Source organism: Monocercomonoides exilis (genome assembly GCF_001643675.1).
Source record: "Monocercomonoides exilis strain PA203 chromosome Unknown scaffold31-1199392, whole genome shotgun sequence".
NCBI classification, from domain to species: domain Eukaryota; phylum Preaxostyla; order Oxymonadida; family Polymastigidae; genus Monocercomonoides; species Monocercomonoides exilis.
In genome coordinates this window covers 894,600-910,097 of record NW_027150576.1, presented here as the reverse complement: position 1 = coordinate 910,097, position 15,498 = coordinate 894,600, and the positions used below count along the sequence as shown (strand labels likewise).

The window sequence follows — 15,498 nt, the reverse complement described above, 5'->3', positions numbered from 1 at the left end:
GAATTTTCATATTTTTTAAAAGTATTTGATAAGAATAAATATGTTAATAAAGGGCATCTCACTTCAAATTACTCTTGGTTGTAATGCCGGTATGCGGAGTTTATATTTGTTAGGAGTTTCTTAACATTGTTTTCATATGCATTTGCTTTGTTTCTTTGATGGTAATTTTATTTTCAACATTTTGCATTTGATTAATTTGATGATTTATGAATAATTAAAGCAAAAAAAGAACGCAGCCTTTCCAACAAATAAAACTTCGAATCAAGAAACTTGCGCTTTTTCAGATGTGCAATGAGTCGCACAAATTCAAGATCCTGCATCTTTATTAAAGGAAAAAGAAGATGAGATTGCTAAATTGAGAAAGCTTCTTGCTGACGTTCAAAAGGAGAAAGAAGCAACTTCAAAAGAACGAACAGAAAATGAAATGGTGGAGACTTCCGTTCAAACATCTCCTTTTCCTGTTCGTCAAGAAGCTGCATCAGCGCAAACTTCAACTATTCCTCAAGCACCACCTCTTCCTCCAGTTACACAAGTTTCTTCAATACCTGTAGCTCCTCCATTACCTGTGGCGCATAATCCAAAACCGAAAGTTTGTTTGTTTTTCATCATTTATTGATAATTGTGCTTGTTTTGCGTTTTTAGCATCAGAGAGCTTTAACAATGTTAAATACACCAGTTAATCAAAACAGAACAAACCCATCGACGCTGAATACTCTTTCAATAAAAATGCAAGATCTTATTGCTGGTTCACAAAAGCTAAGATCAACAACTATTAAACGGTTTGTACATCTTTTAATCTTTGAAGTAAAATTAACGATAAAAATTATTTTTGCATTGTTCAAAATATAAATTCATGTATATATGTTAAAACTGCATCGTTCTTGTTTCGCAAACACTCCCTGTCTCGTTTCAGTTCACCTGGTGGCACTCCGCTGAAGTCGGTTGACGAGATTGAAAAGAAATCGACAGCACATTCTTCTCTGCTGCTCTCTTCACTTCAATCGACGCTGAAGCGCATGCGGCCTGGAATTGCTGGAGAGGACGAATTGGACAGCACAGCGGACTCAGACGACGAAGAGAATGAAGAGCGAGAAAAAGAGATAAACAGGCAAAGCCCGATGCGAACGATGCATACGAGTGACGACCGGTTTGAGGAAGACGACGAAGACTTGTTCCAGAAAGGCACTGAAGATGAAGGAGAAGAAGAGGAAAGGGAAAGGAAAATAGAGGGAGAAGGAGAAGGAGAAGGAGAAGGGACAAGAATGCACTCGCTGAGCGAGCGAGAGAAGATGTATGTGATGGGAGACGATCTGAACAAAGACTCAGCAATTCAGGAAGCGAATGGGGCGAGCAGTGGCACAAGCGCAAACCAGAATGGAGATGAAGGCGAAGGGCTATTGGAAGAGAGCGGGCTTTTGGAAGAGAGCGACCCGGAAATGTGAGAAACAAAGAGAGAGGGGGGAAAAAAACAAAAAGAGAGAGTTGAAAAAGCACTGGATTGGATGGGTGTTTGATTTGAGAAGGGAAGAGGGGGAAAGGTTGAAGCAAGAGTTCTAAGCGAATTACTTGGAATTTTATTGGTTACAAGCTGTAAACACACTTCATTTCTGATTGGTTATTTTTTATTTTCAAACATTTTTTTATTAATTAATTAACTTAGTCTTCTTCTACTTCTTCTATTTCCTCCCACCACCCCTTCTGGTGTATCTTCAGCCGCTTTATCTGCATCATTTTTTGAGCCACGATCTGCTCACGTTGTACCAAACCCAGGTGGTTTGGAAGGATTATGCTCAGATGAGGGAATAGGAACAATTGTATCGGAGGGAAATTTGGAAATAAAACAGGCAGGTTATGCATTTTTACGAACGACTGCTCAAAAATGCTTGCTCCAATTGGTTTGCAACTTTTGTTCAATTGAATTTCACAAAATTATCTGTATTTTATTGCAATTGAAAAATTTTTCATGCTTTTTTTACTCATATTTATCTGTTTTTATTTATTGCAATTATTTTGTTTATTATTACTTTATCTCAACGATTTTTTCCCCCAGATTGTGCAAATGGATGCCACACGCAAGTGGAGTACAACAGGGCAATCAACCAGATTGCATACGGTTACAGCGACGGTCGTGCACATGTCGTTTACAATCTCAGCGCATCGAGATTTGTTGCCCTGAGATGTGTTGATAAGGCTTATCGTGTCAAAGCAGCAGATCCGTCATTTTGCGTGGAAGCAGTGAATCCGCTGTCCAGGAAGTCGGAGAAAGACCAATTCAGGGAACAGAAGATGTGGTGTGAAAACCCGCATTTCGACGTATTCAAGAGCAGCTAAAAGAAGGAGATGGAAGCGGAGGGAAACTTGGGGCTAGGACGTTGAAGGAATCGATGCTGCAAAAGATGATTACAACGAACGAGGACGATCTCTTAGCGGATCCGAGAGAACAGCTGCTGAAGCAGGCGAAGATAGCTGAAAGTTTGCTTTTCAAATATGATTGCATTGAAATTTCAAATGTTTTTCATTTTTTCCCTTTTTTTTTATGACTTTTAAAAAATACGTTTTCATGTTTATCAAAACTTATTCTTCAATTTGTCAATTGTTTTGTTGTTAAAACAGCACACAAGCTGATGAACCCCTTGAAAGAGACAGAGAAACGCTTGAGAACAAACGACTGGCCTGAAGATACAAAATAAGAATGAGCTAATTTTTTTGGCATCCTTTGGAATGTGCCATTCACATCGAAAGAAACTTCCACTTCGCACAAACTATCTCATTTCAAACATTTTTTTAATGGAATTATTTGTTTTGTGTGTTATAATTTGTGAATTTTCAATGTTTTGTTTTGAATATGACAAATCTTATAGCTAACGAGACTTTTCTCAGGATAATGATAGTGGAAAAACATCTTCATATTGAACAGAAAATATTGACATATTTTTAAAAACAGATAATTCAAAATTCCATGCGCATGTATTTATTTATGGAAAAACGAAAAACATCGTTTATGCAATAAAAATGGTAACAATTCAATTCATGCAAAAAAACTTACGCTAAAGAACATAATTTCAAACATGATAATTGAAAACATAAAAAAGACCAAAAAGTTCGAATGAAAATGGAAAAAACTTTAAACAGATCAAATGAAATTTTCAGAGGAATTGCAGTGTCAATGCGCACCTAGTTTTTTAAACCAGCCTTTGCCATATCTCCTTTCTCTCGTGCAATTTTCACAAGTCCACTCCCAAGCCCAGCCAGCCTCCCCAGCTCCGTCCATCTTGCCGCAGCCCAATTCTCTACATTCACCAGCTTTTCCATCCTTTTCTTCTCTTCCCAGCTCAGCGCAGAAACAAACGCACAGTGCAGCATCTGCACTGCCACCGTCTCCAGCGCTCGCGCTGCTGTCCGCGCCGCAAGCTCCACCGACCGCTCGCACGCAACAAACCCCACAACCCCTGCAATGAGATGCAACTCCAGCTGGAACAGAACACCGCACTTCCCCTCAAAGTCAAACGTGATGTTGTGCTCCTGGCAGTTCGAAAAGAACTGCCCGTGCGGCACACGCGACAGCTCCGGCTGGTAGAACGGCTGCACAATCACAAAGCTGCGTGTCGCTGCTGGAGAGAGGCAGGCACACGCCCGTGCAGAGGCGCTGGCTGAGCCACACGCCGCCTGAGGAGACACTCTCTGCGCACATGCCACCTGGCGCGGCTAGTCCGACCTGTGTGCTCCGCTCGAATAGCCCTGAGGCCGAGTAGAGGTGGAATGCGCAGAATCAGAGGACGGAGCACGCACATGCAAAGCGGCTGTGCTGCCGCGACGCGGAAGGAGGGAGTTTCCAGACGCGATCTCGATGCCCCCCTGCAGCAGATACGACATCCACCGGAACGCCGACGACGCTGCCAGCGGGCCCACCGAAAGATCCACCGCACACATCCGCAGAGACTCCCACTCGTCCACAAACACACAATACGAAATACTAAACACCCCAATCATCCCTTTCCCGTGGCACACTTGCCCAATCGCATACGTCGCATCCCGCAGAGCAATCGACGGCACACTTTCCTGCGGCACAACCGCCCCTATCGCAACAAACTCGTCCATCCTCTCTCTCTGCTTGTCCAAGCTCAAATGCAACGACATTCCATCCCATACTATACGCCCACCCCCACCCACACCCATACCCCCTTCTCTTCTCTCCTTTTCTCTTCTCTTCTCTCTCCTACCAAACAGCCTCTCCCCAATAAACATGATGCTCATCGTCCTGTCCGGCTGTATCATCCCTTCCACAACCGGCTTCCCAATAATCCGCTCCCGCTCCGCACACAGCTCCACCAGCACCCCTGTCACCGTCATCGTCACCAGATAGTCCCGCCAGCTCCCATACGCACTCTCGTCAACCAGCGTCATACACTCCGGGTGCGCGGGAACACTCAGCAGCGATTACACATCCAGAATCTGTCTCTCTTCTTTTTCTTCTTCCTCTTCCTTCTCCAAATCAATTGAACCACCCTCTCTCCCTGTTTCCTCATTCGTTGCCAAACCTTTCTTCGACATTTCCACCTGTTCCTCATCTTTCCCCATATTTTCTTCTCTTCCATCTGAAGTTATGCCCGAAGACCCGTCTACTGCTTCTTCTTCTGCTCTTGATATCTCCTGTTGAATGCCATCAGATGTAGAAGATCTGCACACTTTAGTCTCAATTGAATGCTGCTTGTTTGTACCAGCCTCAGCCTCCGCCTCTGTCCCCACCTCTGCCTTCACAAACCTCAGCTCACTCAATCCAAGTGCCTCCACAACCAGCGGCACCTTCGCTTCTTCCAGCTTCACCTGGTTCTCTATTATTCTTTCACAAACTCTCTGTGCGCTGTCAGAAACCCGCCTTTCTCCTCATACCCATCACCTCCATCTCTCCTTCCATCTTCTCCCTCTTCTTCTCCCTTTTCTTCTCCCTCTTTGCCTCCCTTTTCTCCTTCCTCCGCCTCTTCTCGCTCATCAAACACTGCCAGCACAATCGCCGCATAAGATTGAACCATATCCTCCATCCTCTGTGCCGCTTCCTTCAGCTCCTTCTCCACTATCTTTCTCGCACCACCCACATCATCCGCTCGCCCTATCACTTCACCACCACACTTCTCGACTGTTGCGATCGCCATATTTGCAGCGACTGGTCAAACAGATCATAGATCGACGGGAAAGCATTCACGTCTGGCGCTGCAAAGATCCGCTTGCTCCCCGACTTCGTGCCCACCGACGCTGCAAGCGACGGAAGCTGTGCCACCGGAGGAACCGAAAGCATCTCCGAAAACGCCACATCGAACACACACACATCACCCCCATACTGCAGAACCAGCTGCGTCACGCCACAATATATCCCCGCATTTAAAGTTGCTACCTCAACAACGACTTCTTGTGATTTTCATACACTTCAGCCGCCTCTCGACGTAGTCCATCGCAGCTGCTGATACGTATGACGCTGCAACCACCGACGCATCCGAAGGGTCAATCGCAGGTGATGACAATGGCTTATCATATCCTGCTGCCTTCTTCTCTTCGCTTTTCCGCTTCCGGAATGGCAAAGTTGATCGGCGTGCTGCTCCAGTTGAAGAAGACGAAGAAGATAAAGGTGTTGAGCGAAGAGACGACTGCCGTGCTGCTCCGGCCACAAGAAGCTTTTTCAGAAACCCCACCACATCTGCCGGCAGCTCCACCGGTGACACAAACACAACATCCACATTCGGATCAGAAAGATCAACCAGCCGCGAAAGCTCTCCGTCCTCGAGCGATGAGAACAGATGGTTCCGGGATTTTATTTTTCATTATTTTTCGTGCGAGGAGATGTTAAAAAAAAATTTTTTTTTAATTTTTGTTCATGATGCAATTTCATCAACAAATTCAATGCCATAACATTTGAGAAAAAATGGCTTTTGCAAAATTCAACGAGATTACTAATAAAAATTTATCAGACTCATTTCAATTGTTATTTCGGGGGCAAAAATAATAATTCGTTTGCAAAATTCTCATTTTTAAAAATTTTTGGTGTATTATCATTGATGGAAAGGGGAAAAAATGCTTTCTCATGAAACTGGTTCAAACGTTTTTTTAACGAAATGGAAAAAGTTTTTCATGAATTCAATTTTATTGCATCAAAGAAAATCAAGTCATCTGTTTCTCAATTTTATTATCAAAGACATTGAAATGAATGATTTGTAAATTATTTTGTCAGGACTTTGACAGATGGAAACATAAAAAACAGAATAATAAATAATAATATGTTGCAACAATTGAAATGGAAGTTGCTGATAGAAAAAAGAAATGAGAAAAACAAATAACTGAATAACAATAATTCTGGTGAGGTGCATGAATATATACAAATAAGATAAACAAAAAAATACACAAAAAGATTTTCTAATCAAAATAGAAAACCAAAGATTGAACAAAGAGTGATGATAATAAAGATAATGTCTATTTCTACACAAAAATTAAATATTTCAAACAAAAACTCTGATTGTGAAAAATGATGAATATGACAATATTTGTTTCTGCACAAAGCAGTTGAAAATTCAAAAGTCGGAGTTACAATAAAAAAAACAAAATCACAGAAAATGAGCTGACCCTGAGTGTGCATTTCCCATTTGCTCAAACACTCGCTAAGTTAGCAAGTCGCTCCTCATGCAAAAATAAAGGGTCAGTCATTTTCCCTGAATCAATTAATATTTTCCAAATTAATGAAAGATCGTCTTTCTGGAAGTATTGTCTCTATTTGGCTTTTTGTTTTTTTGATTATTTTGTCCAATGCTGAACCTGCCTTTGTCTTTTCTAGCTGTTCATTATTCATGTTCCTTCCAATAATTCTCTTTGAAACACTTTTTTTTTGCAAACTCCTTAACCTTTCAGTCAATTTCAATTTCCACTTCCTTTGTCCTTCTTTCTGCTTCACTCCTCATCTCCCAATTGTCATTCAATTCATTCATTATTCTCTTCCCTTTTTTGTTTTTCCATTGTTTTTATTCAAATTTCATATTTTCAGACTCGTCTTCTGTTCCAATTTCCTTGGATTCTCTTTCGTTGTCTTCGCTCTCTTGAATCAGCCCCAATGCATCTGTAACTGTGAGCATCGCTGCTCCTGGAGGAAAGTTTCCAATCAGCTCTCTCTTCACATCTCCCAGAGATATGCGATCCACACTTTCTGTCCGAGTGCACGCAATGATCAATCCACCCAGATTGCTCCCTTCAGTCTTCAAAAAGTCTGGTCGCTCCCCATTCACTATCTTCTGCCCTGCCACCACTCCCTCATACTCCTCAAACGGGATCTCCAGCGTCACACACTCCCACACCATCATCCCGATCGAGAACACAACCGACTCCTTCGTCGCCCCCATCTTCTTGTTCATCTGCAGCTCTGGTGCCTTCCATCTCAGGCACTCCTTTCTGAAGGCATCCTCATCCTCTTCAAATGCAGATGAGGGAAGGGAGTCACTTTCATCATCATCATCATAACTGGCAGATGTCACAACTGCTGATGAAGAGATGGATGATGAATCTGAATCATCATCTGACAATAAGTCAGAGTGCATCACAATACAAATCACCATGTGTTCTGAGAACAGAACAATGTGTGGGCTCAGATTGGCCAATGACTGAAGTGGGTTTTCCATCTCGTCAAACGAGTGGAGTGCTCCATTCGCCACCCAGAACAACACCTGTGCAGCTGTTTGCTCCCTCTCCTTCAACGAGCCAATCGCCATCTCCTTCTTCGCATTCCTTCCATGCAATAGCATGAACAGTGAATCCCTCAAATCCACAATCAGCTTCTCATGAGGAGATGAGCATGCCATTGCATCCACCAAGTTTGACATCGATGAAGTGGTCGGGCACAAATCCTCACCACGAACAAATGTTGAATCTGAGTCAGTTGTTGAAGTGGATGAAATGGAAGGCGATGGTGATCTCTTTCGAATCTCTTCTTCCTCAACTTTCTCCAATGCCCACTCAGGAATCTTATCAGAGTCTTTCCCCAAGATGTATTCTGTGGAACCACTCTCACTCAAAAGATGTTCTGATGACTCTGAGTGCCCCAAGCTTTTCTCATACACTCTCTTCTTTATCCTCTCTTCATTCTTCTTCTCTGCCTCCCTTTCTGCTCTCCTCCACTGTTCCTCAGGTGACATCTCCATCGTCACCATCTCAATCAGTTTCGGATCCTTTTTCACTGTGTCTTCCACAATCACCTCCAGCTCTTTTGTTCTTCTCTTTTGTTTTCTCCATCTGACAGCCAATATCACTGCCACAATCAGAATGATTAGAAGAACAAATGTCATGATAATCACAATAACAATTAACAACCAATACGATTTCCCTTCTTTTCCTCCTTCAGCAAGCTTTCCTTCTCCATATGTTTTTGATTCGCTCTTGTTCTTCAGAATGAAAGAATCTGTTGATGATGGATTATTTCCATCTCCAAACAGAATGCACACACTCACCTCCACCCCTTCTCCTGCTTCCGTTATCATCTCTTTTGGCAGTCTCCCTTCAACTTCGGTCTCTGACACATATCCACTTTCACCAAACTCATGCTGCTCAATCTGCTTTTCTTCTCCAATCTGCTTTACAACCATGAATGACAAATCGCATGGCAGCAGCTCCTCCCCTTTGAACACAATCTCCACTTCTTCTCCCACTTCCTTTGCTTCAACACTCTCCAACACTGGAATGAAGAATGGGGATGCTCTTTCAGATACAATCCCTTCTAAATTGCATCCTTCATTCAGAATCCAAAGTGATGAATTTTCTTTCACTCCATCACCACCTTTCAAACTGGAGATTGTCAGTGAGGCAGAATTTGAGCAAATAATGTTTCTTCTCACTGATTGGTAATTCTCAATCGAAGGACTGTTGTTGCTGAAATTTCCTGCCTCAATTAACACAGATCCTCCACTCACACTCATCCCTCCCTTCGATGAGTTACAAATCGTGGTGTCTCTCACAACTGCTTCACTCTTCGACAAGTCAACAACTGACCCATTCCATTTGCACACTTCATCAGAAATCTCATTCCCTTCACTTCCTGAAACAAGATTCCCCTCAAACACACACGACTCAATCAATATCTTCTCCCCCAATGCTATCGCCACCTGGCTCCCCTTTGATGACTCTGATGTGCACTCATGAAACAAGCAGTTGCACATCTCAAATCCACTCATCGGCTGACTTGTGCAAACAATGCTTGATCCAGAAGTTGATCGGCTGATGTTTGTGAATGATGATAATATCAATGACAAAACGAGTGATGAGTGGCTGTTTCCAAGTGAGATCAGACTCTTTTCTTCCAACTCAATGTTTGTGGCTGCAAACTTCGAAATGCTCACTTTCTCACTTTTCCCACATTCAATCAACGAACCCTTGCATTCCACATCATCCACTCCCACATCCTCAAATGTTGCCCTTTCTGAATGCAATATCTCAAATACACTCTTTGAGAATTTCAAGTGGCCAACACTGCACTTTTCTGCCTCAAACAACCCATCTTCAACAACAATCAGAGAAAAGTCAAAAATAATCTGTGAATTCTCTGCTGTTCTGCTCTCTGACAAGAATGAAACAGATTCCAGAATGAGAGATCCATTCAGCTGGTGTATCAAGCATGAGCAGACAATATTCCCCATTCCACCAAAAACAAATGATACCTTCTCAAATCGAACAGACTCCGAGGTTCTCACAACACCCTCACTCCCAAGTTCAATCTCTTTCACTTTTATCTCCCCATTCCTGCTCGCCTCCATCGACTTGATCGTCACCTTCTCAGCTGAACACGAACCAGTCAATTCTGTCTCATTCCATATCAGCAGCTGCGAATAATCTGATGGGATGATGTGGCTCACACCAACATTCAGTGACCAGCATGTGCTCTTCATCTCCCCACACTGCTTGCTGTCGCTGCTGTTCCCCACAATCGATGACACAAATATGAATTCGCTCCTGAACACAAACACCCTCCTCAGCAGATCCTCTTCATCCCCATAATTGTCTGCTGTGCACCCCCATATCGCCAGCTCCCTCACAAATGGCTCCCCAAAATTTATCAGGAACTGTGACTCACTTATCTGCGAGTCAAGGTCTGTGCACTTCACAAACACATCTCTCCCCTTCGATGCAACATTCTCCTTGAATGTGATGTTCGACAGCACAAATGGCAATGCCTTCTGTGAGACACTCTGCGATTTCAAAAACAGTCCTCCGCCTCTCCCGATGTTCGAGCAGAAACAGTCTGTCACATTTGTGTGATTCACTTCCAGTTTCCCCCTCTCGTTGAGAAGGAAAAACATCCCTCCTCCTTCATTCGAGCTTGTCGATCCACACCCATCAATTGTCGAATTCTCCATTTTCAATCTCACTTCATTTGAAATATCACAACAAAGCAACGAAGGGTTGCTTGACCCATTGTGCTTCACATTCACAAATGTGCATTGTTCAAACAGAATATTCCGCATTTCTTCTGCATTATCATTTCCACTTCCAGGAATCACACTTTCACTCATCGCAATTGCACTTTTCCCGCTCAACGAAATATCTTCAAATGTCACATTGTTCATGGTTGTCACACAATCAGCTGATATGCTCATTATCTCATGCATCGTTGAGAATCCAGCTATTTCTGTCTTTTCAATCGAAACAATTCCTTTCAATGCACTGATCAGAACAAATGACACCTTATCTTCCACGTTGTTACTCCTATTAATTGAACAGCTCACAACACTCGTTTTGATTGCTTCTGAACCTGTCTGGATGAGGATATTTGCTCCGTTGTCAAAGGAACTGGGAATCAGAATCCCCAATTCACCGAACTGAACAACCCCTTTGCATTCAACAACAGCATCCCCATTCCCTTCAATTGTTTGAGCAAATCGGATTTTGTCTGACTCACCATTTGTTCCTTCCAGTTTCATTCCATTCATCCCAATCACATTTCTCACATCACAAATCCCCTGAACTGCAATTAATTCAATCCCCAAGTCACTCCCTCGCTTCACTCCATAATCAACAGATCGGCATGGATACTCCAACAACCCACACACAACCACATTGTTTCCTTCCTCTGCAATATAAACACTCGATCCAATAGATTTCCAGAAATAGATCAGAGGGATTGCACACTCTTTGTTTTCTCCATCATACCCCCTCATCGAGTCTTCTGTCAGCATCTCCAGTCTGTCTTTCACAAATGGAAGTGTTTCGTTCTTAATGCTCTTGGCAAGCGATGGAGATGAAATGAACAGATCCTTCCCATATTTCGCATTGTTTGGCTTCTCAGATGAAAAAACAAGTGAGGATATCACATATATTGCTTCTTCTTTCAGTATCTTCAGCATTATTCCTCCTCCATATCCAACGCTTCCCTCTTCATATGGTGCTCTGCAACAATAAAACTTACACATATTTATCAAAAGATTCGTTTTTGAAGATGCCTCACAAAAGAATGCACCTCCTCCAATCTCAGTTCCCTCCTCTCCAGTTATAGCACACCCTTCAAATGTGCAGTCATTTATTTCCACTTTGTAATCTCTTCCATCATCATTATCATCATCATTGTTCACAATGCTGATGCATCCTCCACTTCCCTTCGAACGAGTGATCGATGAAAATGTGCATCCTGACATCTCTTCAATAATCCCCTCGTGGCACTCAACAGCACACCCATCACCAAATGTGATTTCGGAAAAATCACAATGAGTCATATTCATCGAAGGCACACTTTCTGCATTCCCCTCAACAACAAATATCGATGAATCTCCAATTTTCATATTCTCTGATCCGAACTCACTCACCTCCACAACCCCTCCAACAGCCTTCACAAACACTGTCGAAATAGGCTCAGTGCCTCCTTCCATCCCACATCCATTCAGTGCGAGCTTCCCTGAATGACACTCAAACACACTTTCATGAAATGTCAGCGATTTCTTCAAAGAAAATACAATGCCAGTCACAGATACGGGCATCGAGTTTTCAATCAATCCTCTTTGAGCTCCCTCTTTCTGATCAGAAACATCGCACTTCATCTCATTCTCTTTGGATGCAATGCTCCATTCATTCGAAATCAACTCCAATTCTTCCTCAAAGGAAAATGGCTCAAGAAGAGCAACATCCTTTTTCTTCCCTTCAAAATGGAGCGACACTGCCTTCAAAATGGATGAACACGAAAACTCTTCAAATCCACACTTCGAGAAATCATGGCTCAATGATCCTCCTCCCACAAACGCTGGTGTAGAAAAGTTGTTCCACAAATAGACACACAGTGGAATTGGAAACGATTCATCCCCATTTTCATATCCCTGCATCTTGCTCTTTGTTTCCAATGAAGCAGTCAATGAAGCAATCTTCCCACTTGTTGCAGTTGACTCAAGATCAATAGAATCCACAAAAATGTCACTTCCCCATTTGGCTTTGTTTCCTTCAAATCCTGATGAAATCAGAAACTCTGCACTTGTGTCTCTCACTTTCAGCCCAATCCCTCCTCCTCTCCCTTGAGTGGCTGAGGCATAACAGTTCTTCACAATGCCTCCTTTCACATTCAATGAACCAATATTCCCCATTTCAGCCATGATTCCCCCTCCAAACTCACAGTCTTCATTCCCACACCCATCAATCGTGCATCCATCAAGTGTTATCGAATATGACCCTTCACTCACACTTATCAGCGATGATCCTGCTGTTGTTCTCACAATGTTGCTGAACACACAATTATCCAGAGACAATGTCACAGATGATTCTTGAGAAAGTGAAATCATGCTTGTGATGCTGAATGTTTGTTCCCATTTCACATCTTGCATCTTCAACTCTCCCCCTTCCAGTATCACAAGTGAGTTCTGAATGCTCCTCTCTTCCGAATGAGCTGAATCCATCGAAATACTCATTCGCTTCACATCCATCAACCCACTTCCCTCAACCTCAAACAGAATGCATTGTCGGTTATTTTCAAACAATGTGTTGTGAACCACAGACAAATCACTCACAGTCAATTCCCCTGCTCCAACACAAAACAGACTCAGCCCACTTGCTTCAAATTGTGTTTCAATAGCTGAACCAGATGATGAAACTCCATTCACAGAGATTGTTTTCTCCCCAACATCAATTCCTTTGCCTTCCGCAACTGTTCCACTCAACACCTTTATTTCCTCCACAAAACCCTCAATCATTTGAGACAGGCAATGGCTGATGGTGAGGCATGCACAACTTTCATTCAACCCACAGCTGAATGTGTCTTTTGAATTTGTCTGATTCTCTCGTGAAGCAACAAATCTGCTTCTTCCTCCTTCATTTGGAAGCCAATAGCTTTTATCTCCACCTGCATAATATCTATTTCCATTTATGCTTGTTGAGAAGCACCAAATGACTTGGGAATGTGTGCTGTTGTCTTCAATATAAATATCATTTCCATATATGGCAGTGTTATTGTGGAAAAAGCAAAATAATAAAAGATTTCCACCATATCCATCCGTCCTGATACTTACGGCTCCTCCTCTCCAAACTGTATGGCATCCTTGAAAAAGGCAATTATGAGCAACAATTTTATCTGTTGCAGTCCAACTGATATAACCTCCTCCATCGCCGTTTCCTGAATTATGTCCGCTGCAATTTTTGAAAAAACAATTCAACACGCAATCTTTTGTTTTGTTTGTTTTTGAACTCCAAATTCCAAGTCCTCCAGCATCATTTCCGGACCATCCATCTTTGAACAAACAGTTTTCAACAAATACCTGGATTATCATTCCTTCTATTTCTGCCCCAGCTCCTCCATTATCATTTGATGACACACAATAGCACTCAACAAATGTGGAATGTTTCACTGTGCATTCTGCAATTTTCAAAGCAAATATTCCACCTCCTCTTGTGGATGTCGCATTGCACTTCACAAATGATGAATTCTCAACTGTCAGTGTTGCACTCGAATTGTCATGCACATACAGCGCTCCACCGCTTGAAGCATTGCACCCAATCCATTCAGCATTCGTAAATGTCTGTGTTTGAGTTGTTGTATTTCTATCCGTATTTCTCACTTTCCGATCTATTCTTTCATTCTGAACAAATGTGCAATTGTTGCATAAAAATGCAACGGATCCTTCTGTACCACTCACAATCCCTCCTTCAAGCACATTCATCGATCGTTTAACATCACAATCCTCCATTGAACTCCTCTTCATCATCCTCTCTTTTCCAGTTTGTATTTCCTCTGTCTCATCATATTTCTTTGAGATGTTCGCAAATATGCAATTTTGGATTCCTTCAAAACTTCCTGAACCATCTCTCAAAATACTGCATCCACTCTCACAAAACACAATATCCTCAAACTCACTGTTTTTCACAAACAACGAAGACAAATCACTCCCTTCCATCTTCACCAAACTCCCCATCATTCCACATTTATGACCATTCCCAATTCCCAAAGTCGCGTTTATCAGCCAGCATGCCCCTCCATTCCTCACATAATTCCCATTCAACTCGTTTTTTCTCACAAACACACTTCCCTCAACCTGCAGCAATGATCCTGCTCTTATTTCGAATATCACACGATCATCTGGCTTTTCAAGCAACATCTCTTTCAATTCAACTGACGAGTTGTGTATTTCGCAGAACATCCGAACAACGCTTCTCCTCTCCAAAATACCACTCTTTTCCATTCCACGAACATGGAAAGCATCATATTCTTTTCTCACCTTGTCGTTTCTTTCTTTGCCACAAATGGCTGACAACAAACACACAAGATAAACAGAAAGAAACATTGTTCCGATGATGATTATGGGTTTTTGATCCCATATTTCTGAAAACAACCCATTATCTTTCCAAATATCTAAAAACATTTTTTCCTGCACCATTTTCATTTTCTAAATTCATTTCACTGCTTTTATTTCCATTTTTCTGAATCATTAAATTTCAATATTTATTCCAAAAAACTGCCTTCTTCAATTGATTTTTTCTTTTTTCTTCAATATTTTTGAAACTCATCTTTCCTCGCATGTTCCGTTTGAATGAAATTCCTCGTCCCTTCAGCTCTTTTTCCGTAAAATTGATGTCTTTTTTCTGATATCTTCATATTTTCTTCACCTAATATCAAATATTCCTGAAAATACAAAAAGAGAAAAAAAATATCAAAAAATGATGAAAATAAAAATACCAATAAAAAATTCTGAATGTTTCAAAACGCCATTTAATTGCTTTTGCTTCATTGAATAATATTGTTTCAATTCTTTACTAAGTCTTCAAAACTATGTTTTCCTGCAATTCTTTTCTGTGAATTTCTTTTTTCCTTTTTTCAGAAAGAAATCGATTTTTGATTCATTATCCTCTGTTCTTTCTCTTTTCTGATTTTTCTTCATTTTCTACCTCTTTTGATCCTCTTTTTGCTCTCTTCTGTTACATATCTTCCCTTTTTCAAGTCTTCTTCTTTGTTGCAGTTTATGTTTTCCATCAGAACTGTGTTCACCTTTGTTTTTCCTCTTTCCAATTTGT

The 15,498-nt window shown here is 41.8% G+C and overlaps 4 protein-coding genes across 4 annotated transcripts; 1 reads left to right on the top strand and 3 right to left on the bottom strand.

Annotated features, from left to right (window-relative positions):
- Window positions 1-40: 40 nt before the first annotated feature.
- MONOS_13730 (uncharacterized protein) lies at window positions 41-2,690 on the top strand (the record flags this gene model as incomplete). Its single annotated transcript, XM_067866460.1, has 8 exons — window positions 41-89; window positions 312-589; window positions 643-779; window positions 914-1,438; window positions 1,661-1,773; window positions 2,051-2,197; window positions 2,323-2,472; window positions 2,614-2,690. The coding sequence occupies 8 exons, from the start codon at window positions 41-43 to the stop codon at window positions 2,688-2,690; spliced, it is 1,476 nt and encodes a 491-aa protein (XP_067724970.1).
- Window positions 2,691-3,174: 484 nt separating this feature from the next.
- MONOS_13729 (uncharacterized protein) lies at window positions 3,175-4,404 on the bottom strand (the record flags this gene model as incomplete). Its single annotated transcript, XM_067866458.1, has 2 exons — window positions 3,175-3,705; window positions 3,790-4,404. 2 exons carry the CDS (start codon window positions 4,402-4,404, stop codon window positions 3,175-3,177), a joined length of 1,146 nt encoding a protein of 381 aa, XP_067724969.1.
- Window positions 4,405-4,437: 33 nt separating this feature from the next.
- Window positions 4,438-5,814, bottom strand: MONOS_13728 (uncharacterized protein; the record flags this gene model as incomplete). The annotated part of the gene is made up of 4 exons (XM_067866457.1): window positions 4,438-4,840; window positions 4,891-5,161; window positions 5,420-5,689; window positions 5,751-5,814. 4 exons carry the CDS (start codon window positions 5,812-5,814, stop codon window positions 4,438-4,440), a joined length of 1,008 nt encoding a protein of 335 aa, XP_067724968.1.
- A 1,187-nt stretch (window positions 5,815-7,001) lies between these two features.
- On the bottom strand, window positions 7,002-14,849 carry MONOS_13727 (uncharacterized protein; the record flags this gene model as incomplete). Its single annotated transcript, XM_067866456.1, has 1 exon — window positions 7,002-14,849. The coding sequence occupies one exon, from the start codon at window positions 14,847-14,849 to the stop codon at window positions 7,002-7,004; it is 7,848 nt and encodes a 2,615-aa protein (XP_067724967.1).
- Window positions 14,850-15,498: the final 649 nt, after the last annotated feature.